The sequence below is a fragment of the Hippoglossus hippoglossus genome, chromosome 4 (assembly GCF_009819705.1).
Source record: "Hippoglossus hippoglossus isolate fHipHip1 chromosome 4, fHipHip1.pri, whole genome shotgun sequence".
Taxonomy (NCBI): domain Eukaryota; kingdom Metazoa; phylum Chordata; class Actinopteri; order Pleuronectiformes; family Pleuronectidae; genus Hippoglossus; species Hippoglossus hippoglossus.
Window position 1 is genome coordinate 10,524,739 of NC_047154.1, and position 27,983 is coordinate 10,552,721.

General features: G+C 40.7%; 1 protein-coding gene across 8 annotated transcripts; it reads right to left on the bottom strand.

The window, feature by feature from the left end:
* Nucleotides 1-9: 9 nt before the first annotated feature.
* On the bottom strand, nt 10-27,983 carry tcf3b (transcription factor 3b). 8 transcript variants are annotated; one of them, XM_034581899.1, is made up of 21 exons: nt 27,416-27,983; nt 24,304-24,400; nt 22,177-22,249; nt 17,261-17,328; nt 16,580-16,652; nt 16,022-16,062; nt 15,675-15,807; nt 14,921-14,967; nt 10,243-10,342; nt 10,043-10,140; nt 9,616-9,739; nt 9,378-9,436; nt 8,748-8,823; nt 8,131-8,192; nt 7,760-7,951; nt 6,443-6,554; nt 6,087-6,237; nt 5,726-5,779; nt 4,877-5,139; nt 3,686-3,837; nt 10-3,527 (listed from the first exon to the last, which is right to left on the bottom strand). In XM_034581899.1, exons 2-20 carry the CDS (start codon nt 24,376-24,378, stop codon nt 3,692-3,694), a joined length of 1,947 nt encoding a protein of 648 aa, XP_034437790.1. In that variant the 5' UTR covers nt 24,379-24,400; nt 27,416-27,983; the 3' UTR covers nt 10-3,527; nt 3,686-3,691. The 8 variants fall into 8 exon arrangements, with proteins under 8 accessions (XP_034437790.1, XP_034437792.1, XP_034437796.1 ...); XM_034581901.1 differs by having other exon boundaries at nt 9,616-9,709; nt 27,416-27,982; XM_034581905.1 differs by having other exon boundaries at nt 4,877-5,118; nt 10,043-10,143; nt 27,416-27,982.

Consider the following 27,983-nt stretch of genomic DNA (forward strand, 5'->3'; position numbering starts at 1 on the left):
CTACAGTAATCCCTTTATTACAATGTTTTCCTTTATTTTCCTTTTTATGTATACAATATTCAAAAGCCAGACATTGGAAAAGGTATAATCTGTTATTAAAAATGGCACATTTATTGCTACATTACTGTTATATACAAGACAGTTCTCAACTATATATATTTATATATATTAAAAAAAGAAAGATTGAGTGAGGCACTGTGAGGACCCTGCAGGAGTCAGTGTCCTCACTCCCCATGATGTAGGGCTGTGTACCAGTGAATGCATTTAACACTCAATAGTCACATCAATTCAGTTCAACAAAGATATGACAAAAAGTTGGAGGAAGCAAGTGTTTTATCACTGCTCTCTTATACTAAACCAAATCGCAGCACGTAGACTCAACACTTCCCATCATAATATAGTAGGTTTGTGTTCACTTTGTGCTCCTGCAGTGGTCGGGGCTGCTTTTCTGCTAACTGTGTCTTGTCATGACTTGAGAGTAAAAATAAGATTCCCCCAAAGATACATTTTTAGCATTTAACTTGCTGCCTAATAGGAAGTTTTACAGAATACTGTGACATCAAGTCAGATCTTCCCTTGGAATAAATCCACAAACTTCAGAACACTTTATTGATCTTGTAATATTAATGATTATGGCTAAAGAAAACTTTAAATATAACATTTTGAAAGAAGTGATAAGAACTTCTCACAAAAAGGTCATTGTCAATATCCACCAAGAGCTGGAAGAGTCAAATTTCAGAGGTGAAAATTGTCATTGAAGACGAAATATACTTGATGTTTTACAGGAATAAAATAAGAAAAAAAAAAAAATGCTCCAAATCATCAACTCCAGCTGCTATGGAAAGTAAAACTAACGCCCTACACTGAAACTGAAGAAACACATTCACAGAAACATGTCAACGTTCATCAAAAGCAGACAGCCAGAGCCACAAGCAGCATCTCTTGAACCCCGTTATGTCAAAACTGTTGAAAAATATAGGGCGGGTAGAAAGAAAACTCTGGACCCATGACCTTCACTAAAACAGCAGTGTGGACAATATCATCCAGTTGAATATTTAGAAATGAGGAATAAAAACTAAACAAGATCTATGTAACATTTATTTATTTAACTAGATACACTGAAAGAAAAATCTCTTTATACCATTTAAACTTCTTCCTGAAAATTGAAAAAAGCATTAGGAGAAGGGAGGGTGGGGGAATGAACAAGTACCTCTTTAATCTCCATGATAAATGAAATGATATGGTTCACAAAATAAAGACTGTCTTAAATGAAAATACAAGTTCAGGCACTGATAAGGTATCACTCTCCCATCATGACATCTTAAGTCTTGAGAATGAAAAGGCCACACTATTGACTTGTATAGGTCTTTTTCTTCATCTTTTTTTTTGTAGAAATAAAACACACAAAATGCTCTACCTCCCATTTGTGATTACATGTTGGTAAAAACCAGTCACAACATGACATGACATGGGATCAATATCACAATAACACTGTTTTGTTCTCCATATTATCCATTACCTTACACCCAATACGGACGTCTGCCTCCAAAACAAATGTGCAGGATACTAAAAAAAGAGACGGTGAGCTGCACACGGAGCCACTTGGTTTAGGTCAGACATTAGAAGAAAAAAAAAAAAAAAGTGAAACGAAAAACTCTTACACTGTACTGAGAAAACCCAGGAACACAACTTTGAAAATGAAGGCGATCCACATTTGTATGGTAGCTACATTCAAAAACCAGTTGCATAATTACTGTTAGAGACAAAATTCCCCTTCCCACATTTTTCCTCGGCACCTCGCTGCTAAAGTCAGCGCACTTTAACAAGGTCGCAGCAAAAACTCTGTCCACATACACACCCGCCCCGCCCCCCCATGGAAAGAATTAATCTGGGTAGCTGATGATATGCCTTACAACTAAAACTGGAATAAAGTATATACCAAACGCTTTCAACATTTGTCTTTCATCATCTGTTGACCCCTTTTCCTCTGCCGTTCAATTGTGAATTCAATTTTTGAACATATTCATTTAAATGTCAAATATCCCCTTTTTCAGCTCATCTACAATACACTCTAAACTTCAAACTAATATTGCCATTTATGTAAAAAAATCTACAATGTATAGACTAACAAAAAATATATATTTTTATATATATTTAATTTTGAAAAATGAAACATATCAGAGTAATGTATGAAGTGAATTTACACGTCACACTTCTCTCAGTAAGAAACTTGAGGACAGACTTACTCAGGAGGAAGGTGAAGGGCTGTAATTCAGTGGGAATGCTCGTTTAGGAAAAGAAAGCCTTCGTTACACAAAGACTTGTCTGCTTCAACAACTGCGCACTGATGAGATCCCTCTATCAAAAGGAACCCAGATTTTTTTGTCTTTTTTTTTTACAGAAGATCAATTCAGGGGTAAAAACGTGGAACTGTTAAGTCTGCTGGCATCGTCAGTAACCCATTTCAAGAAAGTAACAGCACGGAGCGCTGCTCACCACTTCGTCTCAAATGGCTTTTTATACAAGACTTCTCAGGGACTGAAATGCACGACAGGTCGACACTCAACTTCCAGCCTTAACCTATACAACTGTGCTTTGTCTCGTCCATGACTGCTTTAGTACATAAAGCAATACAAAACCCTGAACCTATGACAAGGAACCACTGGAGTTAATACTAGAATTTGTGGTCAACACAGAGGAAGAACAGTTTTGTAGTTGACAGATTCTATCGCTTGGAAAATCCTTAACCTTCAAGGAAGGAGTCCTCGATTTCCAAGTCTCCAGACACCTCTTGGGACGAGACTGGGCTCCAGTCGGAGACAGTCTCTAGGTCAGAGTTCCCGTCTTTCATGAAAGCTGCGTTTGAAATGTAAAAACTTTGACCTTTCCTCGTGACCTATTCACAACCCAACTCAAACATTTCATCAAGGAAAAGTCACAGAATTTAGACAATTCAACTTCAACTATAGGCTTGGTTACATAACATATGTAAGACTGTACCATCACGCTGGGAATGACATACATTAAAAATAATTGCTCATACACATAAGCAATCCCTTACAATAAATGTTCCTCATGTAAAGCAATTTGCTTAAATGTCAAATAGAAAACATGTAACAATTAGGCACAAATCCTTGATTTAATTTGTGTTTGATTAGGTCTCCTTTCTTTCACCAGAGCACCTCTCGGCAGTGTGTGAAGTCCCAAATTTGTGGCAGGACGTAAAGTACTCCGGCGTTCCATCATCGTGTGGAAACCAAAAATTGAACAAAAACTGTAAATGTATAAAACAAAGCAAAACTAAAAAAAAGTTCTTCACATTTGAGCTTGTAGTCATGGTTGGGAGTGCGACAAACAGGCTGTGTCAGTTTTGGCAGTATGCATGTGTGTACGAGTGTGTGAATGTGCATCTTGAAACTTGAACGGACAATACACAGACATGTCCACATAAACACACACTGAGAATAATGGGTGGAAGAAAATTGTTAAGGCCACATCCTCTGACAGCCAAGGAAACAGCACCAGATCTGTGAAAGAAAGACAGACATTATGCAGCAGCATCGCTACTAAATAACTGCAGAAAGACAGTGAGGATGATGCTGACAGCTAACTTCTAATAATGTGGGACAAAATAGCTACATTTAATTCTGAACAATCATTTTATTAGTCATTCCTGAGGACCTACCTGGTGTTACATGTGGCCAACTGGATTGTGTCCATCTCCTCCCATACTAGGATGGCCGCCTGAGAGCTGCATCGTTGCTTCACCCACCACCCCAGACACCTTCTCCTCCTCGCGGCGTTTTAAACATGCTGCCTTGGGGTTAAGGTTACGCTCTGATGAAGAAGGGAAAACCAATCAGACCACATCGGTATAATGAAATAATGTATTTAATCTACCAAGATGCTAAAGCACCGAGTAAAAACGCACTCTATAACCCAAGCCTTTTTTTTTTTAAACAACCTAAAATGCAAGGGGTTTCTGAGGAACTGACAGAATGGACAATGTTTACAAAACATATTTCTCAGCCTCTGAAGCAGATAGACATATATAATAAAATATAAAGCATGCTGCTATAACTGAGGCGCTGACTGATGTGTCCTGCACAGTGCTGAGCACTAGAGCTGTGGACATTTCTTCATTCTTAGATGATGCCTTTATAATTATGACACCGCTGCTTCAGGAACAGGACAGACGCTTATGGAAGGTCCGGTCTGTGTCAAGAGTCTGTTTCCTCCTCACTTCTCTGACCTGAGCCCACTTTAAAAATAAACACCACATCAGGGGGGTGATCAATTATAGGCCAATAAACTATTTAATGAAAGCCAAAACTGTTATGTTTCAATATGAAAATTCTTATATACTCTATTTTACACTAAGTAAACTATCTCAACTGGTATACTTGAAGATTATAATTATGACAAAATTATGATGAAAGGGTGTGAATTTGATGTTTATTCAAAAAAGTTTTAATATATTTTGCATTAAGTTAAAAGGGTGTGTGTGTTTACATTTTTCAGGACAGCCGGGCCTTCATCATTTGTGCATACGCATGGTCTGAGGAGGTTCTAAATTTGTTCGCAGAGTACGCACAAATTTAGGTAAGACCATTTTGATGAATCCCAGATTTGTGCGTCAAACGTTGGTACGCACGGTTTAAGCACAGATTTGTGAATGAGGCCCAATGTATTTAATCAGTCACATGTCTTACAGGAGATGACATTGTGGATAGAACAGACACGTCTCATCTGGCTCTCAGGGGAGAAGGATGCAATTGCCGCACCCGGTCTTTAAGGCTTATACAGGCATACGATGCATCTGGTCTAAATGGGTTAACAGAGGTAAACATAAGTGTGCCTCCTCTTGCAAACTGACCTCTGACTTGTTGTTCTAGGTTGAGGATGACATTGACGGCTTGGTGCAGGATGAGAAGTTTGGTCTGAGGTTTGTCGTGGCTTAGGTGTAACTGGCACATCCTCCCAAGCTCCTTGAACGCCTCATTGATGTCCCGTACTCTGAGACGCTCGCGGGCATTGTTAGCCACTCGCCGTTCCTTCTCGCGCTCCATCTTCAACTCTGGGGGAAGGTCCTCATCATCTTCTTCTTCATTGTCCTGACTGGTGTCAAACAGAGACGAACTGATCAAATGAAAACAGTAGAAAAATTTTAAATCAAAACATCAAACCAAGAAGTGTTCATGCTACACACGATAAACATTTAGCACCAAGAGCAGGACTAAACATTTTACTGAATGGATGTGCTAAAATGAGATGTGTGCGCAGTTAATACTATATGAACGTGAGAAAAACATTATCCAAGGAGCAGAATCTCCCACTTCAATGTTGACTCCACAAACATTGGATAAGTTGACTTTCAATGGTATAAAACACTGTTGTACCTGCATGTTTCATTATAGTTCAGCTTGAATCAGTTTGGTTATTTAAGCATCTCTGTGATTTGTTGTCGTTTTGTACAGGGGGTAGTTTTTCAAATGTTTTCACGACAACACAACACCACATTTGTATTTTAAATCTGAACACTACCCTGCATCATATGACAATACTTTAAAGTGAGTTTTAGACAGTGTGGTAATATTTTACTACAATAATTCTGCCGATTGAAGTTCACATTTTAAACAAACGTGACATAAACATGTGCTTTGAGTAATTGTTTGCCAAGAGGCTGCAAAGCACAAGACATTGATTCTCTATCGTTGAAACGTACTCATCTTTGTGTTCTGAAAGGCTAGCGAGCAGCTGGAGGGCCAACTCCTCCTTTCTGAAAACGTGAAGGGAGGGGGATTTTGACATTGTTAAACATCTAACAGAGACTGGGCTATCAGCACGACACACAGGAAATAGTAGATAACTGAGAGGAAGTACACTTCAAAAAACAGCTGAACATTTGGCAGATTTCGTCATCAAAAGTTTTACTAAATATTCTTATGTCTGACAATTTGCCACAAGAAAATTTCCACCTTTGGAAGATTAAATTATTTGCACTGGAATTTAACAGCATGATTCAGCGGTTTCTGATTAAAAGACGTAAAGAGTGAGAAATACTATGAAGTAAATAATAACTTTACCTTGATCGAATACGTGCTAGCTTAGAGTCCTTCTTTTCATCGTCAGACTTGTCTGAAAGAGAGTTTTCATCATCCTCTCTGTCTTCTCTGTCTTCTCTCTTGATGTCTGAGCTGCTGGAGGAGTGTGTAGAGCGGGCCAGTCCAGGGAGACCTTAGGACAAAAAAAAGAAACGTGAGGATGCAATTCTATAACAAAAGTATTTCCATTTCAAGAAATTGACTTCATAACTTCCCCTTTTCTGGGGGGGATACTAGCAGAGGCACTAAACCAATCTTTAATTTCAGTACCATTATGCGACAAAAATGCTAAATACAACAGATGTTCTGCTAAGTAACAAGATGTTAGCCAAACTCACTGGTGAAGCCTTCTGGTTGACCGGCTGACGGTGTGGGTCCAGAGGCGTGGTGACCGTGCAGGAGAGTGCTGCTGGGAGGAAGACCTGTGGGCTCCTCATGCTTCCCCCCCTGCTAATGAAAGCAAAGAACAATGATTTGAATCTCACAGGCTCAGACACAGAAACACCACCAACAGGCTGCAAAGGTTCTATCAACCACAGAAATTGCTCCAACTTGGAGTAATCAAACAGAGCTGCTACAAAGACAAATTATGACATGGCTAATTAAAAACGTTATTCATATTGTTTAACATTTGTGCAGATCTATGGCGGTTAATTCAGGGAAAATAATACATTTTAGAATATAGGACAGGATGGTGAATGTACCTTGTACGTTTGAAGGTCTTCTGCACAATTTAGGTTACCAACTACCAGTAGATGTGTTATCAGGTGTTAGCGACCACCAGCAGATGTTAGGGGCATAACTTCAGTTGTGCACCTTAGCGTCATCAAGTGTTTTGGCCCTGTTATTAATGATACAGGCCGAACTTGAGTAAACGCTGAGGCTCAAAAGGTAAATCTGACTGGCTACTAGCTTGTATGGCAGAATATGAAAGCCATGAGGCCCGCTCAGTAGCTCAGACATAATCACCTCTATGCCTTTTTTAAACTAAACACTGTCCCCTTTTAGAACATGGGACAAGATGGAGAATATCCCTTGTATGCAGGGCTTGTCTCTGGATCCACAGATCTTTGAGCAGCCTGATGGTGGATGTTGCAGTGAAACCCCTGCAGCCAACCTCCACATGGCAAACTATTGCCTTGGCGCTCTGCCTCAAATCCTATTTTTGGCCAGCAGATGGCACAAATGAGTGTGTTAGACCGGGTTTTCCCTCATGAAAAAAGAATCCTATTAAAGCAATTTTGAATTATTTTATTTCATCGATTAAAATAGAAGGTTAATCTATTTTTAAAAAATGGTTGTACAACATAAAACTGCAATATAAAAGCAAGATGCCCCATCAGCCTATATTTCAGTCACATAAAAAAATCATGATGTATGTTTTGGTTCTTGTAAGCCATGTTACCAAAATTTTGTATTTATTATTTTGATACCGGCACAGTATCTTAAACAAAGGATGACAGATATAATTACAGTACTTCCCATAACAAATCTGAATCTCTACTCAAACAGTGTAACCACAAATTCCTTGCAGAGAAGTTTCAATGCTCAGTATGTTTACAATAAAATTAAACATAAGCACAAATTTACACCTCCCCCATAAGAAGTTGCTTTCAAACACATATGAAACTACTTGAGAAGAATGGGTGACTCACCATAGCAGGATGTCTGTTGCTGAGCGCAAGACTCGCATTGGGAAAAGCTAGGGAAAGGCCTCCGAGGCCCCCGTTGTGTACTGAAGACAGCAGGTTGTGCATGTCAGAGTGGGCGCCCTCTAAGCCAGGGCCCACAGCATGGCTACGCAGTACATGAATGGCCTCCTCCAGACGATCCTCCATTTTGTTCTGCTATATAAATACATGAGACATACACTTAGATATTAACATAAATACAAGCTAGGGAAAGCTAATATAGACAGTTTAATTATGATTTAAACAAGGCATTTGTACTCTAGTGTGAGAGGAATATAATATAGCCACTTCATGTTTCCAAATAACTGAAGTAGCAGAAAAATGTCTGAACATACCAGTGCATGTGGTGGCCCATCATAGTTGGGTGTGGTTGGTCTTTGCCACTGTGACTGAGCTCCTGCAGAGAAAAATATTTGGATAGTGTTAAGTGTTAATGTAACTTCACACCAGATGAAGCAACAGACACGTTTCTGTGCTTAAGAACATTTAACATGCACAGGATTATTTTAGCTCCAAAAAGTTCACCTGATTCATTTCTGTGTGCAAAGCAAAAAAGGTCGCAATCAAACTGAACAAGCTAAATGATTTGGTCTGATGCAGGTATTCTGTGGCTGGAATTGAGATATTTTCCATAATTCATGGTTGTACGGGAGAGTTAAAAGTAGGAATAAGAGGATATAAACCACATGAACTCAGTTTACCAGCTGACTTAATACTGCTCAGGTTGACATGAATCTGAGATCAGGTCAAGGTAGAACAGAACTGATGAGTAAAACTAAAATAAATAATGTAAGGATTTTTTTTTCCCCTTCATATTGCTGTTAAAGATGATGCATAACAGTGTGACTGGAGATGAATCCCTTAACCCCCCCTAAAATTGTTTTACTTTTTAAATATAAGGAGTAATAATTTTGGCCTCATATTATCTGTATGCGTGCGAACTGAACTGTACCTGCTATCGCCTGAGGGGATCCAGGAGTAGACGGAGCTGAGGGGAAATTATTACTGTTGTGGTCCGATGGGTAAATCTGAAAGAAATTAATAAACAACTCAACGTAATGAACATTATTTAATATTCAATACTGTTTTAAAAACAACAAAAACACAGAAATGCATTTCAATGCAATCAAGTTGAAAAATGCAAACTACTGCGGGGCAATACGGAAGAAAATGTTACAATATTTTCTACTTTATACAATATATCATTAATATTATGATATACACAATTATTTTATTAGACTAAATCTTACTGGCAACCTGAAAATATTTAAAATACAGCATGGTATTATAGTTCAGCATAAATCAATTATTAGGTCTTTAAACGGTTTTTGTCACTGTTGGGATTTGTCTTCAAAATGTTTTCAAATGGACTTTCATTAGTTTTGAGTCAAACCATGAAAATACTAAATAATAATCCACTGATGGGATGTTTTTATTTGTTCTGTTCTTCACACAAATCTCCTGAAAACATTGCACTGTCACTTTGTCAGAGGAAAATAAAATCCCTGTTAAAACCGTTGTAATTGTTTTATTGCCCAGCACTAATTTACAAAACCAACAGCAAACAGAAAAAAGGACTCACTGAGGCAAGAGCCTTCCCAATCTCATCTCCTGAACTGCCAGCTGTGGTGCCTCGGTTGGCTGCAGAGACAAAATAAATAACGCGAGTCAGATGACCCGTTAATTTATTTTTGGGAGAAGGAAAAAAAACACACACACATTGTGTATATATATATAAAATTACTATGGGAGTTGAATCAAGTGACAGATGCATCTCAAGACTTTCGTGTTATTATCAGTTTATTTCAAAAATCCCTTACACATGATGCCTTCTCCGTTGATGGTGGGTGGGTGGTTGTAAGTGGTGGGGGCCGAATGGAAGCCATTGACTTCGCTGCCGTGCAGAGGATAGTTCTGTGGGGACAGAGGCAGGGGGTGACGCTTCTGGAGAAAGGATACAAGCAGCTTCATAAGAACATACACCACTCAAAGAGGAAAAAAAATTTAATCAATCTCATGATGGAGTTTTAGGTTTAATTACTCCATATGTGTTAAGTATTAACAGATTAATAAAATAATATATCTCAGATGACATGGTTTATTGAAACTAAAATCTTGTCTTAATGTCAGTATGAGCAATAACAGAAGATATGCATAACTACAAAGAAAGCAAAACATGGAGGTGAAGTGGAAAAAAAATAAGATGACAGAGAAAACTAGAATGAGACTGAGGCCATTTCTACCCACCATCCTGTCCTGCGGGTTAATTGCGGAAAAGGAGCCCGGCTGTCCAATGTGAGGAGAGTTGCCCAGCATGGCAGAGTAGCCAGAAGATGACCAGGGGTCTTCTAAGAAAAGAGAAGACACATTTAAATAAATGAAAACAGCTTCACAAAATGGAATTACAGGGTGAAAATGATTTCAGTGAACATTTTTGTAAAGGTTACCTTGCATGTAGAAGGAGCCAGGGTAGACAGCTCCAGGCTTAGCACCAGGATATCCTCCATTGTCTCTGGTGTACTCGTCACCAGATGTGGAGGCATACACCTTAACAAACAGGCAGACAGAATGCAGAATTAGTCCACAATTTCTACAATAATACACTTGAACATGGATATTTTACGTTTCTGGATAAATATCGATTTCCTGTGCAACCACAAGCATCATGAGAGAAGAGGAGTAATGTATCGATCCACCCTATAGAAAGGCACCAGCTTTAAGTGGCCACAAGATGGCAAGAGGGAGTCTGCCGGTGTTGTAGGCAGGCTGACTCCTCCCTGTGGAGGAGAACGCAGCGGCCATGGCATGCTGGGCACAGCTACGGCTTGAATCCCAGTGCACAGTGAGCACTTCCTCTAGCTCCCAGGACCCCAGTGACATTGCACTGCTGGCCTGCAGCCCCTCCCTATACCACGCTCAGTATCAGCTCACACACATACCTTTCAGTGAGCCAACACACACACACACACACACCCACCCCCCCATGAACACGCCACATTCTATATGATTAGAAAATATGGAAATGGTCAACTCGGATCAAACTGGACATTTTATTGAAGCACCTTAAAAAGTCCAATCACACATCCGTTGTACATATTGCAGATAAAAATGGATGCTAGGCCTCTACTAGACACAGATTGAAAACAGACATGAGAAGCCTTCGGTTTCTTGACACCATCGGCTGCCACTCAGTCCGTCTTTTTCCTCTTCTACAGCACATGGCAGATAGAGGAAGAGAGAAAAGAGAATTGAGGCTACGCTGCAAAGAATGCTAATCCAGAGAAGGGATTTTTTTCTGTAATTTGATTTAACAGGGAGAAGTGGAAAGGGAATGGAGAGATGCACTTCTAATTACAGAGCCATCTGCCTGTTCCTGGACCACATCCAACTCCACAGGCAGCTGGGCTGAGGAGAGGGAGCGACGAGAGAGAGAGAGAGAGAGAGAGAGAGATGGGGGCTGGGATCCAGTCAGCAAGAGAGAGAGATGGCGAGTGCTGTGGGTAGGGGCTGGTAAAGGGGCAAGGGGGAGGACTGATGGGGGGAGAAATTAAGGCCCTGATGATTTATGAAATGGGTAGAGAGATAAGGGGTGTTGACGGGGGACAGGAGAAGGTAATCTAAATGACTTAAACAAAGCTTGATATGGCCAGGGGAGTGTGAAGGAAACAAGGGATTTAAAATGATCACGGTTAATTCAGGGGAAAACATGACGGAGATGGCTTCATTTAACAATAGGCTTTGAGTTGTTCTTTCACGGGGAACAATGTGGAGTGAATCCTGCTGCTCTAGATGGGAACAGAGAACAACACAATGACTGGTGCTGCTGGATAATTGTATTCTCAGAAAGAAAGGGGATTTCTAGGGTAAAATCCTCAACTAATAGGGGTTTAATGTAATTCAGGTTATGACCATGTAAAGGTCTCTACGCTAGAAAACACTGGTTGTGGCAAAGGGGTGGGGAGTAGATAAAGATTAACATCAAACTAACCTCAAAGCGCTTTATTCGACCACAAGGGTTTCGTGGTTAGTGTAGTAGACAACTAGGGGGCAGAGGAAGAGATGTTCCTCCATTTGTTGGATTGTTGCAGAGGAGACGGGGTGAAGGTTCACAGGGTTAAGGCGATGATCTTGTGTATGGACATTGGTGGGTTAGAGAAGTCAGACAGCTTCGGGGGGAAATGGTGAAAATGGCCTGTTCAGTGCCGCTGTTATTTGACCATTAGCTGATATACAGCATCTTGATTCAAGTGACAAAAGTAGATAAAGAGAAAAAGAAGAATGTGTTGAAGAGAAGAAGGAAGAGAAGGAGTGTGGGTGGGAGGACAGACCACAGGATCATCATCGGCAGTCATTAATCTGGGCTCAGACACGAGGCTAAGAGGCCTCACAAGCACCGCGCCTCACAACTGGGTCACTCACAGGGGGGAGGCCCACCCAGGCCATCATGTGGTGAGGCGTAGGCGGAGGGCTGGGTAAAATGGGGGGGGGGGGGGGGGGGGGGGGGGGGGGGGTCTCACACACACACATCATTTGCACTAAAACCATGCGGCCATCGTTCACACTGCGGGGAATCACTCTGAGGTTCAGACAGTGAGAAAGCGACCAGACAGAGCATTCACACTCAATCTCTGTGAGGAAATCACCATGGCGAAGAGCGTCTACACGCAGAGGTTTCAGCAGCCACTTCCACACGACAACACCTAGGTCACAGAAAATACTTCACTTCATTAATGTACAAGAATTCAAGACATGGATTAAGCAGAGAGTTCACAGAGTCCGAGCGTGATCCGTCTCTGACTATTAGTCGATCTGACATGAACCCTCCTAATCAATGCAGCCAGCTACTGTAGATGCATCTGTTCATCTTAAACCAAGATAGAGGCCGAACGCAGCACTACTAACACTTGACATAATTTCCTACTAGATAACACATCCATGGCTCTGTGATTTGGACCTAGTCAGCCACATAAATCCAGTGAATTTACTTCATCCATGCGTTAAAAATACATCAGCATGGGCATGAATCTATTTCCATGCTTCTGCTGGACAAATGTGCAGGTATTTGACCCAGCAAACCTCACAATTCTTTAACTTTGACATGTTCTCCACAAACACATGCTCATCTCGCTGACATCAAGGCACCGTACTGAAACCCAGATGCCACATGAGCGGAGATGCTAAGTGTCCATACCCACTTTATTTTTTGGGTCACTCTTGTCATCTGAGAACTACAAGTAGCGCGAGGATGGGGTTACAGAAAATGTTTGTGCAATGGAAGTATTTCCATGATTCAGTGACAGCTCAGGCAGCAGGACAGAGCTCTACTAGCAACAGCATCACAGGCAACTGCAGGGCAGGGTCCTTCTGACATGAAATATCATGTTTGCTGTCTCACAAAAGCAACACATCAGCTGGTTCGGGGCCAGGAAGGAACCTGACTTTATATAACAAATATTTAGGAGGAGTTTTTGTTATGCTTTTGTCAGCTTCACCAATAAATTACATAGATTGTGGTGGCCCATCAATGTTTCACAATGAACAAAAAAAATATTAACATATCAGAATAAAAAAAGCACTTTCTTATCAAGTGTTTTTCATTGTTGTGTAGGAATAGTCAAAATGGGCAAAATTATATTTCAATTAAAAAATTTTTTTCGATATTGTTAATTATCACGATGAATGTCAATTTGTAATAATAAAAAATTAAATTAAAGTTTTTTATGGGAAGAGAATGACAAACAGCAAAACATTTTGCAACTTAAGGAAGATCAATTATGTGTCGTACGTCCTCACTGTGTCCTCAACAGTCTATAAGCATTATATTAATATTGGATTTTTGTTATATTGCTATTGGTGACGATTCAATTTCTATAATTATTGATGTTTTAAGGCCTAGCCCTACTGTATCATTGTAGAGCTGTGCACAGTGCTCAATTGAACATATTGACAAAGGACCCATCAGTCATAGTCGAACTGACCATCAGGACGACCGGGAGAAACCCTGTCGCATTGGTGGCTAATACACCATCAAAACATCCAGGAAGTTTTTGTCATCTTCAGCAGGCAGGCAGAAATTGACCACACACTGACCCAGTGTTTATGGTCTTTCAGAGTGAACATGAGAGTTTGCATGCGTCCAGTCTGGGTTCACAGCTACTACTACAAAATCTCATTCTTTGAGAAACACTATTCAAATAAAGGAATCTGCCTCTGGGTCATTGAAGATCCACAGTTACTGAAACTGTACGGAAGGGAAAGCTGCTAATCAGCACACAGTCTTATCTAAAAAATATAATCTATAAATGGGCATGATGTGGACAACTGCAACCGTATTCAATTCTTTGTCACGTCACTTTACAGTAACAGTGGGACTCATTCAGTATAATCTCAAACATCCATCAGTGACTAGTGTTTCCAGCTATGTGTGGAACTGCCAACAACACACAAGCTGCATCAGCTGCTGGAAATTCTGGGCCCACTGACAAAATGTGACACTTGGTAGAGTAAATCAAACTATAGGATACTGCAAACTTCTTAGACCTTACATTTAGGTTCAATAGCACTTCAGGTTAATTCAGTTAAAATCCACTTGAATTTTAAGGAACAAACATCAGAAATAACATAATATTTAGTAACCGAAACCACAAAATGAATATTCAAAGAATCATTTGCTATTTAGCCAAATAGTCTTTACTTTCCCCTGTAATGATGTAAAATAGATAAAAGATTCAATAAGAGATTGGTAAAACTTAGGTCTCAAAAATCCAAGTATCGAAGAAGGCAAGTTACCAGACTTGACAAAGTAGCTCAAAATCCTATAAAAGTGCTTGTCTACATGACAACCAGACCCCAAACAGCACTTGACACCACTCGAGTATAGTGTAGGGACAACCACAGTGATGGTGTTTATTGGGACCTGAGTTGCCTGACTGTCAGCTTGTGGAGAGTTTGACTGAGGAGGAGATCTTTAGCCCTGTCTGTCACAGAGTTGCTCAAGCAGAGTGAGGAAAGCAGTGAGTGTGTGTCGGTGTGCAGCATGTGTGTGTATTGAGAGAGATAGGTAGAAACACAGAGACAGAGAGGACTGGCTGTGAGCTGTGAATGCGAGCATAAATAAGCACTCACCGAGGATGGCAAGCCGGGGGGTTTCCGAATCTTCTTTGGCTGGGTGTCTACATACGGGCAGACAGAGAACCAGTGAAAAAGTGAAAGAGAGAAACCAAAACACAAAAGGAGGACGTAGCAAAGACAATGTGTTTGCCAGTGTTATGTCAGTTCAGGTGCAGTTTCTTCATGCGCTCACTCTAATTTCAACTGCAAAATGAAAAACCGAAAAACAAGCTGCGGCAAGTGTATGTCAGCCTGAATGTGTACGTCAGTGTGAATGAAATGACGCTGTGCAATCATCTGTGCACAGCTTTGTTTTAAAAATGATTTGAAAAATGTAGACAAAAACATACAAAAAAATAAACAATGACATAAAATGAAATTTGCTATAATTTCATTAACAGCGGAGGTAAGAGTTAACAGTGCTTCTAAAACAGTTAATCCATTATTATTATTTATAGTCATACAATTAACGAACAACTCTTGTGATAATCAATTTATTATTAGAAATAATTTTTCAATAAAAATACCAATGATTTGTTCTTCTTAACCTTTTAAAATGGAATATTTGCTGCTATATTAATATGCCATAAAAACAAGAATCTTTGTATGTTGGACAATTTAAAAAAAAGCTCTGGGAACTTGTTATGAACATTTTGAACCTAACCATTAATCAAAACAAAGAAAATATACAGCAGATAATCAAGGAAGGCAAATGATGGAAAATTGTAAACAGACAAAGAACAATTCTTGTGTCTCAAGCCTATCTTACCTATGCCTCCCTCAGGCGGCCTTCTCCTGGGGTTGTTGGGGTATGATTGGTAAAACTGGGAGCCAGACTTAAGGCCAGAGGGGGACATGGCATCTGGGCTAGGCATCGCTATGTCACTGGGAGGAAAACCAGGCTAGACAAGACAGAGAGAGAGAGACAAGGTTTACATACAGGGGCATGGGAAAACACAGCAGAAACAAACAACCTCTGTTCTAGGAAACGAAGACGGTTAATTCAAAGTGTTTAACGTGAAAAGAGAAGTGAAAAAGGAAGGCTTCCTTTACACTGACAAAAAATATGAATCATCTCTGACATAGGCATAGCTTTGTAGTGAATAGGTAACATACCTGGCTTCCAAAGGGAGGGTACGGTGGCCTCTCATTTTTACCTGTAAGATAAAAGTGAAGATTATTTATGCTAGTGAAACCCTGAGCTGTGTACACATATTAAGAGGCAATGATGTGTGCTCAAACAAACGAAAAGTAGGTTTTCTAAAGTACAAAAAGTCCAGAGATGATCTCCCCCTTTCCGTACGCTCAGCTGCATAAAGCTGCCTGCCAGACAAAACCCCAGGGAAGGTTTCTGCTTCAGTGCCCTAACATCCCCAACACTCAACGACTGAACGCAGGCGCGCGCACACACACACGCACGCAGACATACACATTTTTGCAACACGGAAAACAATTCTGTAGTCATAACAAATTACGCAGAATTGTTGAATTGGCCATAATCAACATGTTTATTTTAAAACTGGAGTGAGACAAAGCAACATTTCCTTTGGCACTAAGAGGCAAATTCACCCAATTTATATACTCATCTTCCGAAAGTGCAAAACAAATTCTGCGTGGTGTTTTTACCACACAAGTCACTTGTTAAAAATTACTTGGGAGAAAAAATGAGCATACCTGCGATCCCTGAACTGATGAATGGAGAGGACAAGCCTTCATGCTCACTGTAGTGGGATCCTTCTCCATAGCCCTGCAGAAACCAAATACACCACAACGTGAGAAACCTTAGAAAGAACATACAGGCATTAAAACTGGGTAAATAATTTTACTAACAAAACACAAATGACAACCCCTGTTTAAGGTCAAACCCAACTTGTTAGCATACCTACATGGCTTAGCAGTTTCCCTCCCTCTGCTTTTCTGTCTAACTAACAGGACCCATGCCAAACATATCTGCATCAGCTCTGGGGATTCAAACTGACTTTCTTAATTATCAACTTGTGGTAATCAAAGCCTGCTGCATCTATTTCACCCCCTGTTCCTTGTATTTACACAAGAGTTGTGCCAAGACAGTTACGGCGGATGTGAAGCTGCAATTACTGGTGGGCTTCCACAGAGGTTCTGGGCTACCAGAGCGCTTGCCAACGCGGGAACCTGAGCCAAGGTTATTAAGTATAAAGTAAAACTACCACTTCAAATCAAACATGGCACACTGCAGGAAAACAGCACAACGCTGTTGTGCTGGTTGGGGGAGAGTTGATGTGTTCATCATGCAAGTGTGTGACAATATCATGGCATCTGGTGTTATTGCTTAGATCTCCAAACTTAAATTCATGCATGTGTGTATTTAGATCTTACCCGTCCTTGGCTGAAAGAGGGACTGTTCTGTTCTGCCGGGCCCCAAGACCCGCTACGCTCGTCTATTGCTGAAGAGAAAAAGACAGTGTTAACATCGGCACGTAGGGACACAGGAAGCTGGTCTGATTAGATAGGATAAAATGATAAAGCAGTTTGGGGAAAAATGTAGGCAATCACCAAATAAGAACATATAGTTATTATCCTATGTGTCACTGCAGATATGTAGTAATACCCTGATGTTGGAGCCATATCAAGGAAACCTGTCACCACATCCTACTCTCAACATTTGATGTTCTTAAGTGGCCACAATGGGCCTGCACAATCCAGGAGAGAGCATCACTACTGATCAAAGACGCTGCTGTCGCATTCGAGATGCAATGCAACATTCGACAAGTTCTTGGGAAAGTAAAATACCACATAGCAAATGCTGCTCAGTTTAGCTATTAGTATTTATTGCGGACACTGAATAGCAGAAAATTAATCATTCACATCCCTAATGTCATCCAAGAGGATAAAATGTCATCAAAACCACACTCCGATTCCTCTCTGTCAATTTGACACAAACAAACTAGAAATAACGCACTATAAAAAAAATGCTAAATCAAAACATGAATCACTGTGTTTTAGGTAAAGAAAGGGGCGATGTGTGTCACAAAGGAAAAATACAGCCAAAAGACTGGTGGAGCAGAAAACTCCAAAATACCCCCATCATCCCCTTCTCCCTGTCTTATGCACTAATGCTATCCAGGCTCTCTGGAGACACAGGGCTTAATTGCATGCTGATTTGCATAATTGTGCATATTAATGTGGTTTCCTTATGAATATTCATATTTCGTCTTTGATTTTTGCCTAATTAAAAAAATGTGTGTGAGAAAGCAATGAGCGGGTGGAAGGAGAATGCAAGGGGACGAGAGGGGGGAGGGAAAGAGAGCAGGAGAAAGAGGGAGGAAGGAACAAGAGTGAGAGGGGTCTGGGCGAGATCAGCCTGGCTGACGAGTGAGAATGAGTGATGAGACTAACAGAGCGGTGCAAGCACCTACACACGCTGCGACAGCCATGATCTATGGAGCTGATGCCGGTGGCATGGAGAATCAGGCGAGCAGGGAGGAGAGGGGACCTCAAAAAGATCGGCCTCGCTCGCTGTCACATCAGCCCCACTGAAAGGCCACGGCCATAATACAGCGCTTCACCACCATCAACCATGTCCAATGGTACAGGACACTGGTGATGGGTTCTCTGCTAAATTAGGATGACAGACTTTATACAAAGACACTTAAGCCAAAGCTTGGTGCCAGGTGAGGTAATTCCAAATTAGCAAGATAAACATCCACTTCAGAGAGGATACATCAGCAACAAGGTGGTTTGCTTGCAACTGATCTATGAATTATTTTAACGCAAACTAAATAAATTTGCTGCAGCTTTAACAAAAACATCTGATAAAGTACAGGTATTTTCACATGAGCTAAACACAATAAATGCAGCAGAAAACACACTAAATCATACAGTATAACGGTCAACAATAAACTGCACTGAGTAGGCTTCCTAAGCTAACAAGTAGTCAGGAGCGCAAGTTCATAATCTTCACAGCTATTTTCAATACAACACTCATCCGCCTATGAAGCCTCCATTTGGCCAGCGGGGGTGCAGAGGATAGAGCGAAAGCGCGGCTGTGCAGGAGAAGTCTGACAACATTGTTTCACACTTACTGGAGTAATTAACTCGGAGGCAATTAAAACAAGGTGGAAAGCTGCTGAGGTGAAATGATGCTCCGCCAGACTAGAAGAGCCCGACAACAGAAGAAGGATATTTCTATTGTTGTTCCTCTCTCGTCATGTGTATTACCAAACAAACAGACAGTCACCACTGGCAAACAAAATTATAAAATAATGCAGTATGGTCTTATAAATGACCCACCATTCACTGCATGTTCTTAAAAACTTAAAAAAAGAACAAGCAAATTTACAGTTTGAATCAAAAACAAGATAAGTTCCATTTCAAGTGGGTCAGTGATACAGGACAGTAAAATATTTTTAGCACTTTGTTTTAAACCAACCTTTTGTCCCTGACCTAAAAAGTTAGCTCTTCACACTTAAGGCATCTCGCATTCTCAAAGACAAACTTCTAATTTTGTCCTTATTTTATCACTTTAACTCTTAAGCTTTTTAAGAAACTTGAAAACTAAGTTAAAGTTTGTCTTTATAATCTTTCATAAAAGAAAAATAGAACTTAAAGCTACCATGCTACCACTATTGGATAATTAAATGCCTTTGTCCAACAATAGACAATTAAAAACTTAAACTGTATTTATGTGCTGCTCAGTTGTTGATACTTGCTGTGTCCATGATGGAGAGGAATTATTCTCCAGGAAGTGTTGAATTAGCGACTACTTAAATACACAAATCAGAAGCTGTAAAAGATGTGGTGTTGGAAAGAAAACAGGTTCTCTGGTCGTATATCACATTCATCCAGATTTTGACATGGCTACTGAGAATGTACTTCCATTGAAAGTCACGAGGTAAGACAAATACTGACTCAAGTCCCAAAAAAATATTTATTTTCTGAGCCACAAAGCCTTCTCACGGCTGCAGGCTATGAAAACATCTAATTTCGTAGAAGAGGGAAATCACTCTCCTTTGAGATTTCCTCTTTCTTGGGGTCTTAGATTTTCTAACTGCAACCCACCAACACACAGAAATATATGACCGTGTGCAGGGATACAATTCAGAGGGCAAAAGTCAAACACAACTAGTCAGCGAGCCACTGGGTGCGACCACATGTGTAATTTCACTGTGTTTGTTGTGATCTCGGGGAAGTGAGCACGTTGTGTCCCGTGCATATGTGTGTTTGTGTGTAAAGGGGGGGTTGAAGACGTTGCCAGCAGCTGCAAAGGTGACAGAGGGGACGCCTGCCTGAAGGCTTGTGGGCTTGGCCAGCTCCCACCACACACCATCACACTCAGCCGCCCCTACTTCTCAAACCTCCCACACTTCTTGCCAATCCTCTCCTCTTTCCTCTCCTGCTCTCTCCCCTCCCCAAACACACACTCATGCACACTGGCCACTGAGGAAGGGAGAAGGACGCTTAATGCAATTAGCACCCCTCTGAGTACTTTTGTGTTGATGAATAGAGGTGGTCTGGTGGTCCACTGGGCTGCCCACTGCCGTTCCCGCGCTGCTGAGTCCCTGAATATACAAGCTGCCTAGGTGACGTCATAGATGGACATTGTTCTTTAATGGTCATCATTTTTTATAATAAACTGATTTCCTGGCCTCTAGCCATACAGTGTTTCAATGAGTAGTGTGCAATGACTTCTGGGTCCCAAAATATAATCCTGTTAACAAACCCAGCCATTGTATAAAAATAAATAAATTCAAAAAATAATAAATCACATTCACTTTATTTGTCCAGTTTTCCTCCACAGATGTACGATATAACTTAGTTTTCTTCCCAATATATACAGAATATACTATGTACTACATTTATGATACCATACTAGTCTACAAGAAACTCCTGGGCTGGAATTCACAGATGTTAGCAATTCATCTACCAAGTGCTATTCGAGGGTACCTGCAGATCTCCCAAAGTTTAACATGCCAGCTTGAAGTATCGCATAAAAATGGGTGTCAATGACCAAGGGCCACACTTTAGGACACGAGCAGGGGGGAGGAATTAACTCCTCACTGCTTAGTAATTGCCTGCTGTAATAGAAACAAACAGAATCCTGCCTTCCACAGGCTGATCCCTATTCAACAAGCTCTCTCTTCCACTCTGGCCACTCACTGCATGCTGGGCCAGTTTAAGAGGCTGTGAGCTGGGGGTGAGGGACATTGTCTCGGACTCAAGCCATTTCCTGCAGATCAGTGGGGGTAAGAGCCCTGTGCCGTGTTGGGGGAGGAGTGTTTTACACTTCAGGGTGGGGGAGTTGTTTCAAGTCCATAAGCCCCCTTTTTTGTCTTTGTTCCTTAGTGGCCAAGTTCTCACTCTGGGGAACACTGGGGAGTGTGACTCGATTTCACACGCCAGGTTGGCAGGGTGACAGGAACCAAAGTAATCCAACTTACTAATAACATTCAGGAAGAGAAGAAAGCTAACCCAGAGGCTTCAGGTGTTTAAGGGGGGGTTAAACGGCAGCAAATCGGAACTTCGAAACAGCGAAATAAAGCTAATCTCGAGGAAGAGGTTGTTAAACTCAAATCCATTTAGATGTATTAATAAAGCAGAGTTTAGATTTTTCATTAAAATAATATTCTGGGCCTCGAAAGATTTAAAGCCATAGTCCATTTTCTCCATGTCCCAGAGACGTGTCAATGCTACATTCAGGAAAGTTAAGGGGCCAAAAGCAGTTATCAAAAAGGATTCAGTTTTCTACATAGATAACAATCAATGAATCACAACATAAAAGGCCAGAACCACACCTCAGCACATTGCTAAATGGTCATATATTCAAAAACTACTCACATCACTCAATCTCTGTACACAATCAGTTCAGGATATAAGTACAAGCACAACTGTTCCATCTGCTTTGAGCACCACACATAAAATTTACATCTATAACAAGGTGGTGCAAGATCTCGAAACATGAGTATTGAAGTGAAACTGAAACATGTGAAATACCACCGGGGTTATGCGGGAAACTTTTTTGTGAGTTGACCTTTAAAAGAACTTGCTTTACTCCATCAGCTGTAAACTGAAAACATGTTTATTGGTTGACTAAAAATCATAGATTTCTTCATATTTAATTAGTATATGGTTGCTAGGCCAAAACTTACATGTAGCCACAGCAATATCACTTATAACCACACGTAGTTATAAGTGAAGTTAAAAAAGGGGGGGAAACAACATTTGCCAAGACATACAGGATATACAAATCCGTCTGAAATTGAGTCTAGGTCTGTACTTTGAGGTGAGAAACTTACCCGATCCACCAAACTGACTGCTGGCAAGTGTCATTGTCCTGTTCTTCCCATTGGCTACTGGAGGCGCGAACATCTACAAGACAAAAGAGGAAAGATACTGTAACGAGTAAATCAAAGGACGACACACTTCACACATTGTATTTCCACCATGAACATCACATACACTTGTATAGCTGTAAAGGTTTTTTTCCTCAAGGCACTTCAGTTGAAAGGGAGATATTAACTATTCCTTGATTGGTTAAATGGTTGATTTAACCATGGACGACTTTGATTCAACAGGAAGAATGCTATCAAAGACTATCAAGCTACATTAATCCTCAAATCATTATTTGCAAATTAATGCATTTAAAAAAACACTTTGTTGGTTTTATTTTTTTAAAATACAGATGAAAGTTTTTGCCCCTGAAAAATACAGCATTTTGAAGTTAAAGCTTTGAGACATGAAACCAGAAGTATAAAGTAATTTAACTTCTAAACCACTGACGATGAGCCCATGAGCTTAGTCAGCGAGCCACTGTGGGCTTTACCATGAGGCTATGGTGTGGTCTAAGTATCTGCTGAGTGGGATCTTTCAGTGACATGCTCTACGGTTCAAAGCAAACCTTTTTGTAATTGGGATACCATAAAACAATCTGACAGTACCACGTATGATCTTAAAAAACATTTACAAAAAAACAAAAAAAACAGGGTATGTTCTAAAGCACTACAAAATAAGAATGACTTGGAAACCAACTTTGTTTCCACTACATTTGATCACAGATCTCTCCGACATTTTTGGCTTTATTCAAGGTCTGTGTCTAACGTGCATTTTGTGACCAGCCAGCAAATAAACAAAGGAGTAAATTTGTTTGTACAATGTTTGACAGTTCCTCACCCACATTACAAATGTCATATTTTGACAAAAACATCTGCTGATACAAACTGGCAGCTGGTCAATCTGAGCTTTTCTAACACAGACCCAACTGACTAATGAGAACCTCCCGTAAACCCCCTTCACAACAAGAACAAGTGTTTTTTCCTTTATGGGGGGAAATTTCTTTTAAATAACAGTGCTGTGGTGTAGAATAGGACTATAACTATCCGTACAAGTCAAAATAGTGTCACAGAAGAGAGCTATATTAAAAAATGCACATCAATGCATTTCCAAAAATCACTAAAACAAAGCTACCCCCGATATTCTGTAGTTTAAAAACCCCTGCGACTCTAGCAATGATATGAACACTTCAGTATTCGTCAGATGCCGGAGCTACAGTTCGGAATTACCTATTTTATCCCATATATTATAAATACATATATAATATAAATTTTCTACAGCATGCAATTAGCTTTTCCGTCTCTACATTTTCATAAAGGAGAAGAAATGCCTACTTTGTTCCTTTTGGTTTATAAGATGTTTGTGTTAGCATAAAGCTCAAAAAAGGGCTTCATGGCAAAATGAAAAACAGGTAAATAAAAGAACAGAAAACCTCTATCCACTTTGTAGATAATGTCTGGAGGAAACCTCTGACAGCATCCCTGAAAATATTTTCCTTACAACTAAAAATACGACAACGAAACGTAGAAGCTGTCTGCTCAGCACAGTTCATACATCATGTTACCCCCCCGCCTCACCCTCAGATTCTGTTAACAAGACAAATAGAGGTGAAATTATTCCCAACATCTCATGCAGTCATTCCTGATTTCTCTAGTTGTGTTTTACCGTGGGTACCAGTTGGTTTCAGAAAGGTTCAACTTCCTTGTTGCTGTATCTCTGCATCACCTACATAATTGAGTAACCTACATTTAAAATGTGAATCATTTTCACCATTCAACCTGAGGTATAGCAATATTCTTCAAAAGAAATTGGCACTAGCTCTGTGTGCCAAGAATGAGGGATGGAAATATCCCCAGCTGACATAACCTGTTGTTAAAAAAAAAAAAAGGTTTGAAGTTAGATGTTGCTGATTAAGAGAAATTAAGCTTCCCACTGAAATTCTTTCCACGCCCCTTTCCCCAATTCTCCAGACCTCCAACTTTCTTCTGCTCCCACCCAGACCTGTATCGCATTCTTTAAAGCTCTTTCTCCCAGTGCCACCCACCTACCACTGCCACCCCGAACCACCCAAGACTGCTCTCCCACTCTCTTACCGCACTGAAATCCAGGAGGTCGTTGAGTTCCTTGTCAGTTCCCACTGCAGCCATTCTTTGCTGCTGTTCGTTCATACCCTTCAGTCTCTAATAAACCCTATGAGAGAAATTTGCAGATACAGGGTTTTAATGGCACTAGCAAGCACAAAGAGAAGTTACATGTAGTTTTTTAAAAAAAAAACAGGGGGATGATGGTAATGAATGATTTGAACTACTCTAGCTTTGCCATCACAAATCTTATATTAACCCATGTGTGGCAAGTTACTCTCCCTAAAGATACTGGTGCTGGGGTGCACTTTGTCAGCAGTTTTCTTTAACAAAAAGCAACTCTCTCTCTGCCATTATATCTAATGTATTCTATTATTAATTTAAAGATGAGACTATATCCTAGTGAAAGCAAATCTTGTATACCTGTAAAGTAAAAAATATGAGAACCAGTGACCGTCTATTGAGTCTCGGTTGGCCGCAACCCACGGCTCAAATTACAAACACGCTGAACCACGGACCGACGAGGGAAAACACAACCTACATTTTAGGCAGGTCTACTAAAAAAATGCTAATTTCTCCAAGACACCGCCTTCACATGCAGGCAGCACAAGAGACACTGCCATGAAATGATGAATACTCTGCCTTTAGTCAAATCACTACCAAGTAATGACTTCAAGTAAAAGAAAATCGTCTTTCATTTTACGCAACCCTGGCAAATAACACAACCATATGTCGATCATTGCTACATAAAAGAGAATGTAATACATTTACAATTACAGACATAATTAGGACTATTGTTAGCCCAAGGAAATAGGGGTGAAAGGCAGAGCTAATGACTATATGCAAACACGTCATTACCAAATTACCATATGTCAACTCAGAAAGAACCTTGTCAAATGACACAGTGAGCATGAATACTGGATTTACTCTGTTTTGCATTCCAACGCAAGCCTGAGGCCGCTCTCTGATGCTGAGCGGTGGTTCTGCAAGCCTCACCGGGAACTAGTGGTAAGGGGAGCGAGTGGAGAAACAGAGGCACTTGGACACCAACAGGTGGTGTGCTTTTACAGCCTCTTTTGTGACACAGAACTATCATAAATAGATGCAATGAGGGGAAAAAAATAAAGCAAAAGAAAAAAGATGGATATCGCAGACGAAATGCAAGTTTAACAATGTTATCAAAGAAAACGCAGAAGATTTGAATTTATATAAAGAAATAACAATATCAATCTTGTACCACTTGAACACAAAACAGACAAAAGTATTCAATTCATTAAATCTTTTTCTGTGTGTATGAAATCAACACTGTTCACTTCTTGCTCTTTATAGTGACAGACAAAGAGTGCAGCCCAACTCCAGTGAACCCAGGCGAGCAGAACTAATTTAACCTTGAGACAAGGGAAGGAAGTGAACACACAACACATTGCCCCAAGTGTAAATAGGCTAGGAACATGGCTGTCAATGCTTTTCCAAACTTCTGGATAGGCCGGGCAACGAAAGACTTGAAGACAAAACTTTACATTCCTAAATATCTTTAAGCAACTGGGGCAAACGGAGCAGAGCACATGGAGGGGCTTAATGTAACAAAATGGCATCTTCAGCTACTGCTGGATCAATATTTGAAGCAAGCAGATTAGGGGTCTTTGTCACCCCACACAAGGCAGAGGAGGCAGGTCATTCTTCACTAAAGAGCCTAGTGAAACAAACCACTCGCTTAAACAAACGCCGTAAGTATATAATAAAAAACTTCAATATTTACAATAAATCTATCAGGGCAAACAGCTCAAAATTTGTTTACCACTTAAATTTTTGTTTTTGTTTTGGACCATGAGTCAGTTTTTGGCCATGGCTTTCAAAACACAGCAGTGAGCCAAATCAAGTTTTTTTACACCATGTAATTGTGTGTGTGTTTTTTTTTTTAACAATTCAGTGCCAATGTGTTTTGCTTTTTTTGCTGCCACCTGCCAAAACAAATGTTAACATAAGAGCAAAGTAAACAACTATAACATGCTGTTTATGTCAATGCTATTACTACTGGAGGAACAACGTACCAAAACAGAAAAGCCACATTCAACTGTTGATTCAAAACACAGCGGCTGTTAAAATTTAGTGCCAGGAAACATTATTATTTAAAAAAAAAAAAAAGACAATAATAATAATAAACACTTTTTTGGGGGGGTCAAGCGGTTTAGAACAATGACAATAAACATGTAGGGCACCACAGGATGTAGGGCTGCACATTATTTGATCATCTCCGCTAGGCCACGTCCAGGCTGACTGCTGACAACTAACCCATTCACCATTTATGTGTCTCCCCCCCCCAAACTATGTTGACATCACCCTCACATCTAATTAAAAACAAAAACCCCTGTCTTCCCGGTGAGAACCCGAAATTTTTTTTAAATGCGCGTAGAAACAAGCGCAACAAGGGGCCGTGAGAGGTTTTGAGAATTAAAAAAGCGAAATATTGCTGCAAACTTCAGGCAACAAAAACACCGAGTCCTCTTTTCCTCCACATATTGAGGTTCAAGTCGAGCAGTGAGGGGAGTTGAGTGGTGGAGACGGTGGGGGTGGGAGCAGGAGGAATTTCCTGCCAAATGTGTAATAAAATAAAGTCTAGCTGGTGGCCAGACACTTGCACAGAGGAATGTTTAAAGGGCGAGCAAACGGCCTCTTTTAATGGAAAAGTTTGTTTCGCGAAAACACGCGCAGGGCCCCACCAACACAAAGTTTAGCTAAAATGCTCGGCGGCGTTAAAAGACTTCATATTTCCACACACGCAGGCTAAAGCTAGCTGCGGAGACACACGGTGGAAAAAAACAAAATGAGGCTCGTTAGCAGAGGAGAAACATTTGGAGGGGTCTTTTCTTTTTAAATGCAGGACAAAGGAGTAATTGCCTCCTCTCCGTGGTCGATGCGGACACCATCACACACTTAGCTCGCCACCTCAAACCAGACACAAAAAAAAAAAAACTTAACATCCCCCGCTTTAACCACACATTCCCGAAAAACTTTTCGAAAAATCGAGAGGCGTCGAGAAGAAAAAAAATGAGGTGCCAATGAAGCCCGGGTCGAATTCATGCAAGTTCCCCCCGAAACGTGAAGTGAAAGAGTGTGTTTTTACCTCTCCGCTCCGAGTGTCTGGTATCCAACAGTAAAAAGAAAAGAGACTCGCAGGAGGAAAAACATAAAACTTCAAGAGAATCTCGACCTCAGCGCATGAAACGCATTGGAGCACAGTGGACAGTCTTCCTTTTGTCCCGGGGAGCCTGCTCTGCACCGCGCGCACACGTGTTTGCTTCAATGTAACAAGTCAGTGTGCAAACAAATCTATTATAGTAACTAATGTCGCGTCTTCCTTTTTTGTTGTTACAACTGAGATGATTTCATTCTTCTCGTAGACATCTTCACCACCTCCGTCCACATTGTCAGACGCAACGGCGTATCCCTCCGCACAAATGCGAGGGCCTCTACGCCAGCGGTGTCCGATTTCAAACGCCTACGAGAGAAGGGCTGTTTCTACAGGGAACGGGCCGCGGCTTCCACGTCCACCGACGACCCACACGACGGGAGCGTCTAGCACCGAGGCCCGGTTCGGGGTTCCGGCTCCGGAGTCGGCGAAATGCGGGAGCGCTGCAAGGACTAGGTCGCGCGGCGGAAGGCTATCGTAAGAAAGTTACCTGCGATTACAC

Excerpts from the sequence above, each read along its gene's own strand:
- tcf3b (XM_034581898.1), bottom strand. The coding sequence starts at position 24,378 with ATGAACGAACAGCAGCAAAGAATGGCTGCAGTGGGAACTGACAAGGAA. Across the intron at positions 16,063-16,579 it reads CATCAGTTCAGGGATCGCAG|GTAAAAATGAGAGGCCACCG; the intron begins GTATGCTCATTT and ends TTTATCTTACAG. Across the intron at positions 6,238-6,442 it reads TCAACCAGAAGGCTTCACCA|GTCTCCCTGGACTGGCCCGC; the intron begins GTGAGTTTGGCT and ends TTTTGTCCTAAG.